At 36.6% G+C, this 16,702-nt stretch overlaps 1 protein-coding gene across 7 annotated transcripts in view; it reads left to right on the forward strand.

Moving 5' to 3' along the window:
• Positions 1–16,702, forward strand: part of LOC111054987 (lethal(3)malignant brain tumor-like protein 3) — a 69,558-nt gene that overhangs the window by 19,725 nt on the left and 33,131 nt on the right. For 4 of the 7 annotated variants that reach the window (XM_039436439.1, XM_039436442.1, XM_039436438.1 and 1 more), the window contains 4 exons: positions 1,288–2,170; positions 3,268–3,449; positions 4,709–4,900; positions 14,109–14,252. In XM_039436439.1, the coding sequence (XP_039292373.1) occupies positions 1,288–2,170; positions 3,268–3,449; positions 4,709–4,900; positions 14,109–14,252 (1,401 nt within the window). The remainder of the gene's footprint in view (positions 1–1,287; positions 2,171–3,267; positions 3,450–4,708; positions 4,901–14,108; positions 14,253–16,702) is intronic. The other 3 variants (XM_039436444.1, XM_039436440.1, XM_039436443.1) reach the window with 1 other exon arrangement.

A 16,702-nucleotide genomic window follows, 5' to 3' on the forward strand; every position in this document is an offset into this window, starting at 1 on the left:
AATGTAGAATTAATAATTAATTGACAAAATATTTCATCTTAATTATGTAAATTCATTATAAAATATAATTCATTGCTTAATAAAATATAATTGATTATTTTAAACGAGAATGAACCGTTAATATTACATTGATAAACCTGTATCAGCTACCGTCTATAGAAGGCATTGACAAGACAGAGGTTGGCCACGTTGTTCTCCTATCTTTCTCCACTGCCATTATAACGTGGATCTCACTATAGTTTTTATATTTTGTTCACTCTCCCTTGGAATATATCAATTCCATATACAGAAATTTGAAGTACTTTTCAATTATATTATCAATTACTGAAACTAAATTTTCTGCTAATTTTTTTCTAGTTTTTCAATATTGTTTCAAAGATTTTGTTCCTTTTCCTCAAGTTAAATTTGAATTACTTTTTAATAATATTATCAATTACTGAAACTAAATTTTCTGCTAATTTTTTTCTAGTTTTTCAATATTGTTTCAAAGAATTTTCCTTTCCCTCAAGTTGAATTCAAGCAATTAACACGTTTTATCATTTTACTCTCAGAAGAACTGCTATTGGTATAATTTTATTTATTGAATTTTATTCTTTATTTAATGATTTTGAGTTCTTCAGATAATATGAAGCTGTTCGTTTTCTAGTCCCCTTACAAGCTTATCTTTGTAATCTTCATCAAAGATAACTTGGAAGTAAATAGAAATAGAAATCTGAGTGGGCCTACCCAGTTTAAATTATTTCGTCACGACATGTCTCGGCTACTAATCACTTGAAAATGGCATTAGTAGCCGAAACATGTGATAAAAATAATTTAAAAGGTTACTCAGATTTATATTCAAAAGTGGCCCTAAGGAAAAAAGACAATTATTTCTTGGAAGCCTCCAATACCATTATCAAATCAAAATGGTTCTTTATTTTGACATCAATATGCTACAATAATTTGGAACAAAACAATTTTTCAATCATGAACTGTAAATAACTATTACAGCATCGCATAATTTTTACATTGTAATATAAATAATAAACATTATACAAAATTGCATATTAATCTAACAAGATGTCAAAAAAAGGAATACTACTTGCTTAATTCAATTCAATTTCCAATTTATTAAAACACACAAAACAAGACAAAGCAAAATGACAAAGAATTACAAAACAAATAAAATGCTACAAATATAAAAAAAACCATGAGTAATTATTAAAATTACTGAAATTTATATTTTTTCTGGTGTTTTATTCTCAAAATAACTTCGTTTCTAATGCGATTTTGTTGTTTAATTTGCAGATAATCACCGGCAACCCGCAAATAATCCACACAAATAATTCTCAGTCGAATCAGGCGTTCGCCTACTTAGGAACACTAATCAAACAGGGCGTAAAAGGCAAGGAAGCCACCAGTCAGAAGGTGCTTCTCACCCCCATGCCCAACAAGTCCCCCCAAATCGCCATCCTGCCCCAAACCGAAAACCAGCCCCATGGCAACAAAGCACCCATGGCCAGTTTGATCTTGCAGCAGGGGGCCAATGTCCAGGGCAAGATGACGGGGCTGATTTTGGGCAGCCCCAACTCCAATCCGGGGGGCAACAAGACTACCAGTTTGCTGCTCCCTGCTCCCCCCGGTGGTGCCCAGGGGAAAAAGATTGCCAACATTAATATACCGGGTAAGGCGAATGTGAACGTTCCCAACATTATCCGACAGAATGCGTCTGGCGGGAAAGCTTACATACTACCACAGACAGGGAACTCTCCGGGGCTGATTATCCCTGGGAACCAAGTTGGCAAGCCTGGGGGCAACCAGGTTACAGGGCTGATACTACCTAGCACCTCGTCTTCAGGTTTAATTATCCCGCCAAACAGTACAACCGGTTCTACCAACCTGACCATACTTACCACCCAGCCCAGTAGTGCCAATCAAATGGGCGCCAGTCTGATAATCTCGAACCCAAACAGTGGCGGTGGCTTGCCTCCGGTGTCCGTGGTCACCAGTGGGGTCACCACTAGCGTGGCGGCATCTGGTGGCGCAGCCGCCAACCAGGCCGCGGGAACCAAGATGGCCGGCATCTTTCTGCCCGTCTCCATGGAGGTGCAGGGCAAGAACAATTTGACGCATCATCTGACCATATCCAACGGCAAGATTAGCGAGACTAGCACTTCTATTACTATGCCTGGTGAGTAACTTATGTTTCTTAGGGTCAATTTACACTTACGCGACTCAGGTCGAGAAGAGACTCGACTCTAGAGCAGACTCGACTCTAGTCGAGAGCATGTGTTTCCAAATGGTGACACTCAGACCAGTCGATTTTCTAGTCTCCGTGACGTCACCATTTGAAAACACAATATGCTCTCGACTAGAGTCGAGTCTCTTCTCGACCTGAGTCGCGTATGTGTGAGTTGAGCCTAAAATATTATTTTATTAGATTAATTATAGGTTTAGTAATATTTCCTTCTAATTGTCTTTTCGTAGAACTTTTCTAATTGTTTTTTCGTGTGCCTATGAAATAATGAATTGTATTCATATTGCTTATAAAGATGAGTATATACCGGGTGTTTGGAAAAGAACTCCCCAGTTTTAATGTGTCATAGAATCTGTAAAAAGGTAAAAAGTGAAATACACTATTCTAGTTTGTGGTGTTTGATTCAGCAACTGCCCAAGTTTTGCCCCCCTGCAGTTGGCAGACCTGCTTGACTTTAAGACGGCGCCAGGGAACAGTTCCTTCAGTTGACACCAACGATCTATATATAGTCTACTAACTTTAGTATATATAGATCGTTGGTTGAGACTCGCTTTCCGGGAAGGTGGATAGGGAGAGCTCGCCCAATTGCTTGGCCACCAAGAAGTCCGGAATCAACCCCTCTGCACTTTTTCTTTTGGGGACACATGAAAAATGTTGTGTAGTGGAAAATTCCGAGATATAAACCTTTTACGGGAAAGAATCGTCTCGGCGGTTGGGACAGTTACACCTGATATGTTGGTGAATACATGGCGAGAGCTTGGATATCGTCTCGACGTGTGCACGGCAACAAATAGATCCCATGTTGGAGTGTACTGATGTGAAACAAAATTGAAAGGTTCTCTCTTTCATTGTATGTACTTGTAGTTTTTCATTAATTTACACATTAAATTTATACCTAAAAGTAGGGAGTTCTTTTTCCAACACTCTGTATTGCATGAACTAAGTGATATTGCTTATGAATAATGCACTTGTACCGAATGTACCTATTGATAGCAACTTTAACTAGAATATGTTGTTTTTGTTTTTTTTAGCGCTGAAATCGCTGGGTAGTTACGGAGTGCCGGCGCTACATCCGATTGGCCCCAAAGACAGCGGCGGGGGCGGAAATGGTGGACCAAGCAAGGCCTGTCGCAGTGTGCTCAAGAAGAACAACGATTTTCCCTCCTCGTCCGACAAGCTGGTTAGTCATACTGCCATCATTCTCTGTAAAAAGGTAGATTCGAAGACTAAATAGTTGAAATTCAAAGCAGAGACTCATTCACTCTTTTCTACATCAGATGCTTAGAAACTGGCGTACAATATTAGTTGTGCCAAGTACTGCTGCTTTCTGTATAATTCCCAATAACGGGGCACCGAGCTTTGCTCGTTATTTATTTATAAACTATTGATAAACAGAACACAATTATTTAAAATGATTGGGGAAAAAAGAAAAGAAAAAAGTTCTCATTTAGATTATTTACAAACCAAATTGAATAACAAAATAACACTCACTAATCACTTGAAATTGTCAAATAATAATTTCTTTGAAAATTATGATATACTCTAGTTTAGAACGATTATCATGTCGTGTCAACAAATAAGATAATTTTGATCAAGTCTATTAAAATTTCTAGATAATATTTCTCGCTGATTGATTACACAACTGGAAATAATTCTGTTTCTCTCCCACACACGCATCTTCTGTTTCGACAGACGACTAAATTATCATCTGCTTTTCCAAGGATAAATAACTATTATCCTTTTCATGTCCTTCAGCGAGTTTTTCGAGGGATGAGACATAGTGCAATCGAATTTTTATATCATAAACCTACTATGTTCCAAATTTCGTGAAAATCGTTAGAGCCGTTTTCGTGTTCCGTTGGACATACATAACCAGATAACCATATAACCATATACAGAAATTGCTCGCTTAATATAATAGGATATGCCAGTTCTCTAACTGAAGTTGTTCCATTGCTTGTCTCCATTCTTTTGTGACCAGTCCATTGGCAAACACTACTATAGGGATTATTACCACTTTCCTTAATTTATACATGTCTTCAAGTTCAACTGACAGGGGCTGGTATTTTCTTTTCTTTTCGGCAATGGTACTCACAAGATTCACAATTTATTGTGATACACTCTGTGATTCATTTAAAATATCACGTTCAAAATTCTAAATTTTTAAATCATTGTTCCTGAACCGAAAATCAAGTATGTGAATTCATAACCTTAGCCTTTGTACAACATTTAACATTTTATCGAAATTTTTGGAGAGAAATAATACAGGTTCAGCCTAGTTTTTCCTCCAATGTCATGATATATTATGTATATAGTTTCTTTTACAATAGATGAATAAATAAAAATAAAATGTGTGTACACACATGTTTATCATGCATGTCCTGTCGTTAGTGGCCAGCCTATTGATCCCTTTTCTGGAATCAGTTGTGAATAACTTGAATTACAATTACTCCTCAATTTCGTTTTCTGCAGAAGAAAGACGAGTCGAAGGAAGATGACCTGCTGTGTCATGAGCAACCGGATGTGCTGGACATCTCTGACGACAATGACAAGCCACCGGAAGTGAATGCCGAGATCAAACCGGAAGTGATTGCCGACCGGAAGCCGTCCCTGGATGGTGAAATGGAGCCAGTCAGCAAGGTGGTCGATCATGATCTCAACAAGGTATGTTCAAATTAAAATTAGAATTATTTTATTGCCACAGACAATATTATGTATTTATATATGCCTTATTTTATAAGATTTGTATAGGTCACGTCCAAACACAAGATATTACAGAGTCAACTATAGTGAGGTCCATAATGGAAGTTTATTGGAAGTGTTTGATTAGCAATGGTATTGCTATCCTTGTCTATCAGTCAACAAAGCGGATAGCGCTATCTCTTTCTCGCTTTGCTCTGTTGTCAGATCGTATTTTAATTATAAAAATTTATTATTAAGTTAAATTATTGAAAAATAGAATTTGATTGTCAATGGTATTTTAAAATATTTTTATTGTTGCACTTTAGGACAATATAACTTTGAATGAAACAACTAGAACAATGTCTAATAAAAACCTTAAAAGTCCAACATTTTATTATATAATTTCACAAGAAGCACTGAATGGGAGAGAAAAACTAAGGATACTCCTTGTACTATTTCTCTCCCAAATTTAGATAATAATTTAAAAGTCCAAAATGAGGTTATGATTCCACTTTTCTGGAATTTAGTTCTTTTTCACTCAAAAACAACTAAACTAAGAATTTTGAAGGTTGAGAACTGGATAGGAAACAAAAATTACACTCAATCACTGATAATTGAAACATTTTCACGTAATTTTTACAAAATTTAGAGCCGGAAAAATAGAACTTATATTCAGTACAGCTGTCATTGATATATATGACAGCTTCATTATTGAAATTGAAACCCATTCACAGCAACACACTGATAACAGCGCTTAAGAAATGATTCGTAAGCTCTTACAAAGAAACTCCGCGGTATCCGGAGAAGTTCCTCTTCCATTGATTGTTTTAGCTCCACATCATTATTGAATTTATGGGTATAAACTTTCTCCTTCAAGTAACCCCATAAAAAGAAGTCACAAATAGTTAAATCTGGTGATCACCCGATCAATCATTGGCTACCCCGGCCAATCTAAAAAATCACTTCCACGACCAATCCAACGGCCATGAAGTTTGTCATTTAGTAATTGCTCAACATGATTTGCGAAATGAGCTGGAGCACCATCTTGTTGGAAGATTGCTTGATCCATTTCTGGTACCATCAAATGAGGCAAAACTACTGCAAAGTAGTTATATTATTATTATAAGCGTATGCTTTTAATGGTGGGGAGACCCAAGGGTAGTTGCACCTCGCCGTATTTAGTCCAAAGTTCCCTAATGGTAAACCGGACATAGGTTATAGTAAGCACAATATTTGAATTTACACTTTTCACTTCGGAATTAAGTTTATTTTGATGTTAAAAAGTCCAAACATATACAAAACCAAAACAAAACACAAAAACACTAAGCCATATTTAGAAAATATTAAATTTAGAGCCGAAAATTTATAGCACGTTCTGCAAAGTATTAAACAAATAAGATAATAACTCATGAAAGTAGTAAGCGGATTGGTAAAATTTTCAATATGCCGCCATTTTGTTTCTACGAAGGTTAGAGAGCTGAAAACTTCCCAGAATATTTCAGAAACTACTTTATAAACTGTGTGAAATTAAAAAAAAGTTCGGTGCATGAATGGGCACGTAGTATAAAATCAAACGTGTAAACCTCTCCATGGGATACCCAGTATATCATTCTTGTATTGCTAGAGAGAAGGAAAAATATAAATGGTGGGTACCTCCTCCTCTTACTTCTACTCCTCCTGTTCCTCCTCCTCCTTCATCAACACCCTCTCCTCTTCATACTTCATCACTGCCTCCCCTCCTCCATCACAACCACACCCTCCTCCTCTCCCCTCAACATCCCGCTGTACATCCTCTTTCTCCTCCTCTTCCCAATCCTCTTGCAGCTTCCTCTCCTCCACCACCTCCATAACCACTTCTTCCTCTAACTCCTTTTCCTCTTCCCCTTTCTATCAACAATCAACTTATAATAATAATTAATTTGACCTTAGAATGAGTTATTTATTTATTCAATTTGGGTAAGTGATCTAAATCAGTCACAAACCTTCCCATTCGAATCCCAATAGAAAAAAGAATTATTCAGAATATGAGTTGCATGCTCGAAATGATAACCATATACATTATCTCTGACCTTCAGTAACAAAAAAATTAAACAAAGTTGATGATGACCTTTGAAAATAATTAAATTGTGAGTGAAGTGGCCCCGCCCTGATGCTCATTTATAAGCAGTCTGTTGAAGGTTCACGCCCAGTTTACATAGCAAATTTCAGTGAGTGATCTAGTTGAGAGTACCAGGAACCCTGTCCTAGTTCTTGAGCAGAAATTCAATCTATTCAATTGATTGATCTGTCATCTACTGTGTATTTTGTTTGTTGTGTTTTCCACACTCATGAACATGGCTACTTCCAAAACTTCACATCAAAGACAGATGAGGAGAAGAAGAAATGTGAATCCCCATTTCAAGAACTTTCTGGATAATACATCATTACATGGGGTGAAATACATTTTTGATTCGAACAGACATTGGATAGAGCGATGTTTTTGGTGTATAGTTGTAATATGCTTCATTATCTCATTATTTGCGGTATATAGAATGAAGATGAATAAATGGAAAGAGGATCCCATGACAATCGAATTGGCGAACACTCCGCAGCACATTTCTACCCTGCCTTATCCTGTTTTCACCATCTGTGGTCCATTTATTGTGACAAAGGAAGGAGTTGAAAATCTTACGAATATAGTAGATGACGATGATGAGATATACAAAATTGCAGACATCTTAGGTATGTCTAGAAAAGCGTTTGATGAGATGTACAATATGAGTTCAACTGGAAATGGTACAGATGGTAATTGGGAGAGATTCTTCATATCTAATTTTAGTCTTGATACCTTTTTTCATGATATCTTCTTACTCGAAGACTATGCATTACTTGCAGCAAAATTTAAGTGTACATTAACCTTCATGTTCAGGGAACTCTGCTGGTCCATCAACATGCTTCCACCTTCCAAGATTTACAAGATGAATACAGTACAACATCATGTGGACTCAGAAATGGGAAGAATGTATAAAGTGAACATCACACTTCAATTGAATACTGAATTGATTCATGGATTTCCATCATATACAGAATATTTGTTACGAAATGGAACAATTATCAACGTTCATCCACCATCGAAGATACCAGTTTTAATAGGGCAATCAGACATAAATTATTATCTGGTTGATTATGGAGGAACGTTTATTGGCAGGGACAAGACATGTCGGTTTACAATCCACAATCCTTGGGATGTACCAAGTCCATTCATGAGATGGCATCGTCTTCAGCCATCAAAAGACTCTATCATTCTCATTGAACCTGAAGTAATCATAAAATATCCTGTCGATGATAACGATTTTCTGTACAAAGTTCCATATGCCAAGCAATGCTACAACACAACGGAGAAAACATTGGACTTTTTTCAATATTATACACAACAAAACTGTTTAATGGAGTGCTCCACCAAAAGAGCATTGAGAGAATGTGGATGTGTTCTGTTTTACATGCCACACAACGAATCAACATACATATGCTCTGATGAATACAGCTCCTGTGCGGTGAATGTTGCCAAAGCCACTTATTATGACTCAGGTGACAGGGAATTTGTAGAAACTTGTGACTGTTTGCCATCTTGTAACTACACTGAATACAAAGTTATATCTTATCAATCATTGGACAGCGATTGGACAGGTCAAGAAGTTAAAATTTCATTTAGGAACGATTTTTTCTATCCAAAAGTTCGTACCTACACATACAATAACAATGAGATGATGGATGCCACCGTTGTCTACTTGGATGCATTCCTAGGCGTGAGTATAATGACTGTAGCCGAAATATTCTACTACATTTTGTTGTATGCTATTGATTATTTGAAAAGCAAGATACAGCGAATGCTTGATTGGCTGTATATGTCATGAGAACTGAATTTGAATAAAATATTGTAACTGAATGTTTTATTTTTCATGCCAACAACTACCACACCATACCAGTACCATACAAACTTTCAAGAATAAGGTTCAAATCATATCTTTATTGGCCCAAAATTGAAGATTTTGAACCTCTCAAAAAAGCTGAGCAGAGTTGCTTCAGTGCCTTATTCACCATCTCGGTTCAAACTGAGTTGAATCAGAAATCAGTTCAATCTTGGGATGAGAACATTGTAATAAATATGACCGGTTCATCATATAATCGATTAGCTTCAAGTTCGATAATCGAACATAGGTGGTGCATTTAGGCCTAAGTTGACCGAGCGAAGTGAGGTCTAAGATTCAAGTCGACGGTTTGGCATTTCTCTTAATGTTTAAATGTTTATATGTTGCGCATTTACGGCGAAACGCGGTAATACATTTTTATGAAATTTGACAGGTATGTTCCTTTTTAACTTGCGCGACGACGTATATACAAGGTTTTTTGGAAATTTTGCATTTCAAGGATAATATAAAAGAAAAAGGAGCCTCCTTCATACGCCAATATTAGAATAAAAATCAGACTATAGAATTATTCATCATAAATCAGCTGACAAGGTATTACACAGATGTGTGGAGAAGCCAGTCTATTGCTGTATTTCCATAAGGTCTATAGTTTCAATCAGGTACTTGTGGATGAGAATACTGCGAGAGGTATACTGTTCACAGAACTACTGGTATAAAAAAATCAATTATTGTTTGAGATGTAAGGATCATCATTTCTAATTAAAATTATTAATAAGGTTTTTCATCAAGCCTATCCTTTAATAGTGTTGGATTCATCTTGTCTTTTTTTCTTTAGGGCTACTCTTGAATATAAATGAAAATTAGAAATCAAAGTACCCAAATTTAAAAAAAAAATGTAAAAGGGTAATAGATTCAACACTACCTAATCGACCACCTAATGGAGATATTGATTTGTTTTTCGACAGATTCTCATGCTTAATTGAACGTATAACAGAGAGGTTATAAAATAGCATTATTTTAGCTGGCGATTATAATATTGATGTTATAAGAAATACCCCAGTTTACAGAATTTTGGTTATCGTCTTGGATCAGTTTGGTTTACACAAATATGAGAGCCAACAAGAATGAGACCTGGCTCCAGAACAGCGATAGATGATGTAATGACCAACATTTCTGAGGATAATTGTAAGTCAGCGGTTCTGCATACTTTTTGTCAGATCATTCAGCTCAAGTGTTCTCCACCACTGTTGATCTTGATTCGGGGAGAGCTGATAAGGGAGATGATCGGGCTTGTCCAGCATTTCCTTATAATTTCTCTAATTCAAATTTGAACAACTTGATAGCAGCTCTTAGTAGAGAAACGTGGTCCTCTCTCTATGATAAGTCTGATGTGAACCAACAATTTGATTCCTCTCACAACTGCCTATTGCATCATATTGGTGTTCAGTGACCACCAATAAAAAAAATCTGGTGTGGCGCACTCACACAACTTTCCTTGCCATTATGATAATTGATCAACTGACGCTAGTGTTGACGCGCATCTCAAGTCTACTATTCAAAGATTTGAGCCAGCTGGTGACAGGGCAATAACTCTGGAGACACACGAGGTCTGCTATCTCTTCATAGTGAATCATTTAATAGATTCAACAGTTGCCAACAGTTTCCAATTGTATAATCACATTTTCTCTAATTTCGAGTTTATTTTCAATTTTAGGGGAAAATGTTACTCAACATTAATTGTAGAGATTCTCATGCTCAATCTTTTCCATTCGAAATTTTCTGTTTTAATTGTATCTGAAGCCTGATAATTGGGAACCTAAAATCAAACTTTGCATAGATGGGGCGGAGCTCCTAAAATTTTTACAGATATGGGACTTGTGGCAGTTGATAGAGCTTATCAATGACTATTCTAGGTATAAATTTAATCAAAATCGTTGGAGCCGTTTTCGAGATAATCACGAAAAACCCTGTTTTTGACTACATTTTCTCCATTTTAGCCGCCATTTTGAATCGCATTTGATCGAAATTGTTCGGGTGGGATCCTTATATTGTAAGGACCTTAAGTTCCAAATTTCAAGTCATTCCGTTGATTGGGACATGAGATATCGTGTACACAGACGCACATACACTCATACACACACACACACACACACACACACACACACACACACACACACACACACACACACACACACACACCACACACACACACACACACACACACACACACACACACACACATACAGACCAATACCCAAAAACCACTTTTTGGACTCAGGGGACCTTGAATCGTATATAAATTTAGAAATTGAGGTACCTTAATTTTTTTCGTAAAGCAATACTTTCCTTACCTATGGTAATAGGGCAAGGAAAGTAAAAAAAGAGAAAACGCAGTAGGAGAAATGAAAATAAGATGTTGAGGATGAGACTTGAGTCGATAAATCCTAAGATTCAGCAGCTAAGGGCGCTTATAGACTTGTCAAGGTTTAGGATCAAGGAGGGGTTGGTTGTAGATGAGGATTTATTTATTTATTCATTTATTTATTAGAACAGTCACAAACACGATATTTGGAAAGAGAAACAGGCATTTGCCCAAAACTTCTTCAATTCCTTGATTTTGGCACATAAATAGTGAGATTAAGTTTAAAATTTCTGTTTTCACCAAAGATTAACACTCAGAGAATACGTATTCGAGATATGACTGATGAATTAAAGAGAGTTGAGCGGCAATATGTCAATAAGGTTATTGAGGCGAAGAAACGGCACTATGCTAATATTATTTCAAGTCCAAATAATAAGTCTAAAACTACTTGGAACATAATAAATAAATTTAGAGGAGGAAAAATACATTGATGAAGGACATAGTTCTGGAAGTGAATAATAAGAAAGTGTCGGAGCCAAAGTATATTGCAGATGTTCTCAATAGATATTTCATTTCCATTGCACCTGTTCTAAAGTCTAGTGGTAGGCCTAATACACAAAATACACAACCACCAACTGTGGAAAATAGATTAACAAGTTTCTTTCCAAGTCCAACAAATGTAACAGAAGTTATGCAAGTGATAAAAAGCTTGAAACAAAAAAAGTGTTGGTTATGACAGCATTTCAATTAAAGTTCTTAAAATGCTGTGATGTAATCGCTGAGTCTCTCGTTTTCATTGTGAATAGCGCTTTTAAAGCAGGAGTCTTCCCTGATTCTTCAAAAATCGCCAAGGTAATAACTATATTTAAGAAAGGTGATCAAGCAAATATTATTAACTATAGGCCTACATCTGTTTTGCCTGTCTTATCAAAGATTTTTGAAAAGATTATGTATAACAGGATCATAAACTATATGCAGAAATCCAATTTATTGAGTGAATGTCAAAATGTGTTAATAAAAAATAAGTCAACAATCACAGCCGCAGTCACTTACATTGAAAGAGTTATTCAGGAGGTTGACAAGGGGAATTTCACTATGGGGGTGCTGTTAGACCTTTCTAAAGCTTTTGATAGTGTAGATAAAAAAATTCTCTTGGAAAAACTGCATTTTCTTGGAATCAGAGGTCTCATGGAAAAATTAATTGATTCTTACATGACGAATAGATTGCAGTATGTGAGTGTTTGCCGGCTTGGGTATTCAAGGAGATTAAACGTGACTAGGGGAGTACCTCAGGGTTCCATTCTGGGCCCTCTTCTCTTCGTTTTATATATTAATGATTTGCAGCTTTTAGTTGCAAAAAATGTTGATATAACATTGTATGCAGACGACACAACCTTGTTATTCAACAACAGTATTCAACAGCTGGAGTTAGTTGCTAACATATCCACTAATGAGGTTGTACAGTATTTCAATAACTGCTCACTTTCTGTTAATTCTGATTAGAGCCAGACTATGCAATTCAACTTGAAAAAGAAATATCCTTTTGAACCAGCAATCACAATAAATGAGGGCGATAGCATGATTGAGAGCGCAAGTGTGGTCAATTTGCTTGGTTTGACAGTGGATGACAAATTATCTTGGAACGAGCATGATGATAAGGTGGATAATAGAATGAGCAAAGGCATTTTTGTATGAAGATATATTGCAAGACTTGTAAATGGTAGTATAAACAGAAGTGTTTACTTCTCGCTTATTAATACTCATCTGGTGTAGGCTATTGTATTGAGCTTTTGGGTGAAACAAGTATAAAAAACATTCAGAGATTATTTGTTCTGCAAAAGCGTGCAGTAAGATTTTCAGCAAATTTAGAAAATAATCATCAATGCAAAAGCATATTTAGAGATCTGTTATGTTCTAAAGTAATGAATATTGTATACTCAATTAACATCCAATATCGGGGCACCGAGCTTCGCTCCTTATTTTTATTTATTGATAAACAGAACACAATTCTCTCAAATGATTGTGTTAATATTTCACAGCTGGCTTTACGCCAGCTTATGAATTTCGGGGATGCGATATTTTGATTTTCCACAGAATCACTCGCTCACTTTTTTACTATCCACAGACGACGAAAGTCTCAGCAGTTTCAGCCAAGGATGAATTATCCTTTTAATGTCGTTCAGCGAGTTTTCCCAAGGATGAGACCTAGTGCAATCGAATTTTTATATCATGAACCTACTATGTTCCAAATTTCGTGAAAATCGTTAGAGCCGTTTTTGAGATCCGTTGAACATAAATAACCAGATATAGAAATACAGAAATTGCTCGCTTAATATAATCATCTTATATCTATATAATCTTATATCTATCGCGTCCTACTTTTCACTGCAGATAGAATTGGTACCTTAAAAAATAATTCAGAAGTTCATAACTATTTTACACGTGGTAGTAGAAATCCATTCATTGAACATCATAGGTTAAAATTTTCTGATAAGAGTCCGATTGTTTATGGCTTGCAACTTTTCAGCAAGCTGCCTGAAAATTTGTCAAAGTCAAGTAGGCCTAATTTTAAGAGATATTTGTATGCATTTCTGGTTGACAAGGCATATTATAGTGTTGAACAGTTTTTAAATGATAGGGTGTTATAATTTGTTCAACTGTTTTGGGCTTATAAGCATGTGTTACTTTTCTGTAAGTTAGGTAATTCTGAATGATTAAATATATAAATAGATAAATAAACTGTAAAATTACAGTTATTTGTATGTAAAGTGTAATGTTATAATTTATTTGACATGCTATATTTTTGTAAGCTTCTGTTATTCTATTTATTTATTTTATGTATTTTTCAATACCTGTTGACATGGCCAGTTGTAAAGTTTTTTGGCTTAATAAAATTGAATTTTAATTTGTTTGATTGAAGGAAAATACACTGCCGAACGTGAAAGAGGAGGATGAGGGGAAGACTGAGTTGAGAATCACTCCGCCACCCGAAGATTTCGACCCCCTTAAGGTGCTGGAGTGGGACGCCAAGGGGGTGGGAAAACTACCCGGCAGTGACCTCAAGGTATGTTCAATCAGTTTTCATTTATTTGTTGTATGATTTTTTCAGTTTATTATGTTATTTTTAGTTGATAGTATAATATACCGGTTGACCCAGAATAACGGGAACTTTTGAAAACACCATAAAACAGAAGTGGGAAGGGCAAAAATGTTTTTATTCAAACTAATTTGAAGTTCAAGGCTTGCCATTTAATAATAATAACTTTATTCTCGCAAAGAAAGCACAAACAATAATCACAAAAAATGCAAAAAAGAAAATGAAATAATATGTTGGCAATAGAAGTAAAAGTAAAAATAAAAATTTTAATAATTTTAAGAATTATTAATAACATCTATCACTTTTTGACAATTATTTCACCTGAACGAATACATTGTACAAATCTGTGTTCAAGATTCCTCATTGATCGCTGCAACATCTCGTCTAGGATAATTCGGATTTCATTTTGAATTCTGTTTTAATTTTCAATTGATTCAAAATTATTGATTAAATTGTGAGCGAAATCCACACTGCACGGCTGTTAATGGCAACTGTGCGAGTGAGTATCGCTTGGTAACCGTGTAATCTCACGATTAGGTTGCGTTTCCTGGTCCCATGAATCGCCAGATCTGTCCACCTGCGATTTTCTGTTTGTGGAGCCATCTCAAATCAAAAGTTTTCACAACTCGACCAATAACTGTGGTTAATAAAATTAGTAGAATTGATGGTGATGTAAAATCTCTCCATAATAAGAAAACAAGGATATTGTAAAATTTCACTAAAAATTTATTAAAACTTTAAAACAGTACCATGGTTTCACGTTTACCAACGCATCATCAGCTGTACTGAGGAATGAGGATACAGAAAACTGTGGTTAAATTATAACAGACAATTCACAATGAAATTAACAATATCCCAGCTTGCATCAATTGTTAAGGAATCTCAAGGGTCGATGTCAAACGAGGCAAACGACAGAAGAGACCAGCGACGGTAGACACCGGCGACATTCGAGGCCAGCGACGGTAGAGAACTCCTGAAAAAGTGGCCTCAAATGTCGCCTGCGTTAGGTGACAGTTGAGGCCACTCTAATTTTTGTACAGCCCCGACAGTGGAGACCTGCGACGGCAGAGGACTCCTGAAAAAGAGGCCTCAAATGTCGCCTGCGTTAGGCGACAGTTGAGGCCTCTCTAATTTCTGTACACTCTCGACAGTCGAGACCTGCGACCGTAGAGGACTCCTGAAAAAGAGGCTTCAACTGTCGCCTGCGCTAGGCTCTCCAGAATGGTAGACAGCACCAAAAGAATATTATCATTTAATTTGTATGGATTTACCAGCAATTGAATAATATCCCATTATTCCTTCTATATTATGAATAAGTATTGCCTGCTGCAGGCGAGTCTCTAATTTTTGTACAGACCCGACAGTCGAGACCAACGACATTCGAGGCCAGCGACGGTAGAGGACTCCTGAAAAAGAGGCCTCAAATGTCGCCTGCGTTAGGCGACAGTTGAGGCCACTCTAATTTTTGTACAGCCCCGACAGTCGAGACCTACGACGGGAGAGGACTCCTGAAAAAGTGGCCTCAAATGTCGCCTGCGTTAGGCGACAGTTGAGGCCACTCTAATTTTTGTACACTCCCGACAGTCGAGGCCTACGACCGTAGAGGACTGTAAAACAGTCCTCTACGGTCGTAGGCCTCGAATGTCGTCGGTCTCGACTGTCGCGCCCCCAATCTCAATACAGATTTCAAGAGTGTATTCGTGCAGGAGGAAGCCATCTTAATGAAGTAATTGTCAAAAAGTGATAGATGTTATTAATAATTCTCAAATGACAAGTCTTGAACTTGTCATTAGTTCGAATAAAATCATTTTTGCCCCTCCCACTTCTGTTCTATCGCGTTTCTAAAAGTTCCAGTTATTCTGGGTCACCCGTTGTAAGGTAAATTATGGCGCATTAATGTAGGCCCATTTTCAGAAAATACAGGTTTCTCACGGTCCCAGCTTTGGACTTCCTTTAGACTGTAAATTTTGTCTTCAAAAATTCTGAGAGATTTGAAAGAAATCTAGTTTGCCATGATTATAGCACAAGAGCGTAGAGTTCAGCTGTAGGCCTATATCAAAACCCGGCTCACAGACTTAGGCTAGATTTTGTACTTTTCAGGGTTTTAGTCAATCTAACTGTAGGTCTAGCTCAACGTTAGTAGACAGAAGGTTGATCACTAACAGGTGTAAGATTCGAAGTGGAGGGGGGAACGCCAGCGTGACGTCACGTGTAGTAAAAATGTGATGGAGTAACCACACTGAGCATACAGTTTATTCACTGTATCTTCAAATAAATCGTCGTTTATTGCCCTCAAGATTGACCTAGAACTTGAAAATTCTCCATACTTATAGCGAATAAATCACCGCTTCTAATGATGTTGTTAAATATTCCAAGTTCATTCAACTTGTATGAATAAAATGGAGTTGAAAGTTTTT

This window comes from Nilaparvata lugens, chromosome 10 (genome assembly GCF_014356525.2).
Source record: "Nilaparvata lugens isolate BPH chromosome 10, ASM1435652v1, whole genome shotgun sequence".
In the NCBI taxonomy this organism is placed as follows: Eukaryota; Metazoa; Arthropoda; class Insecta; order Hemiptera; family Delphacidae; genus Nilaparvata; species Nilaparvata lugens.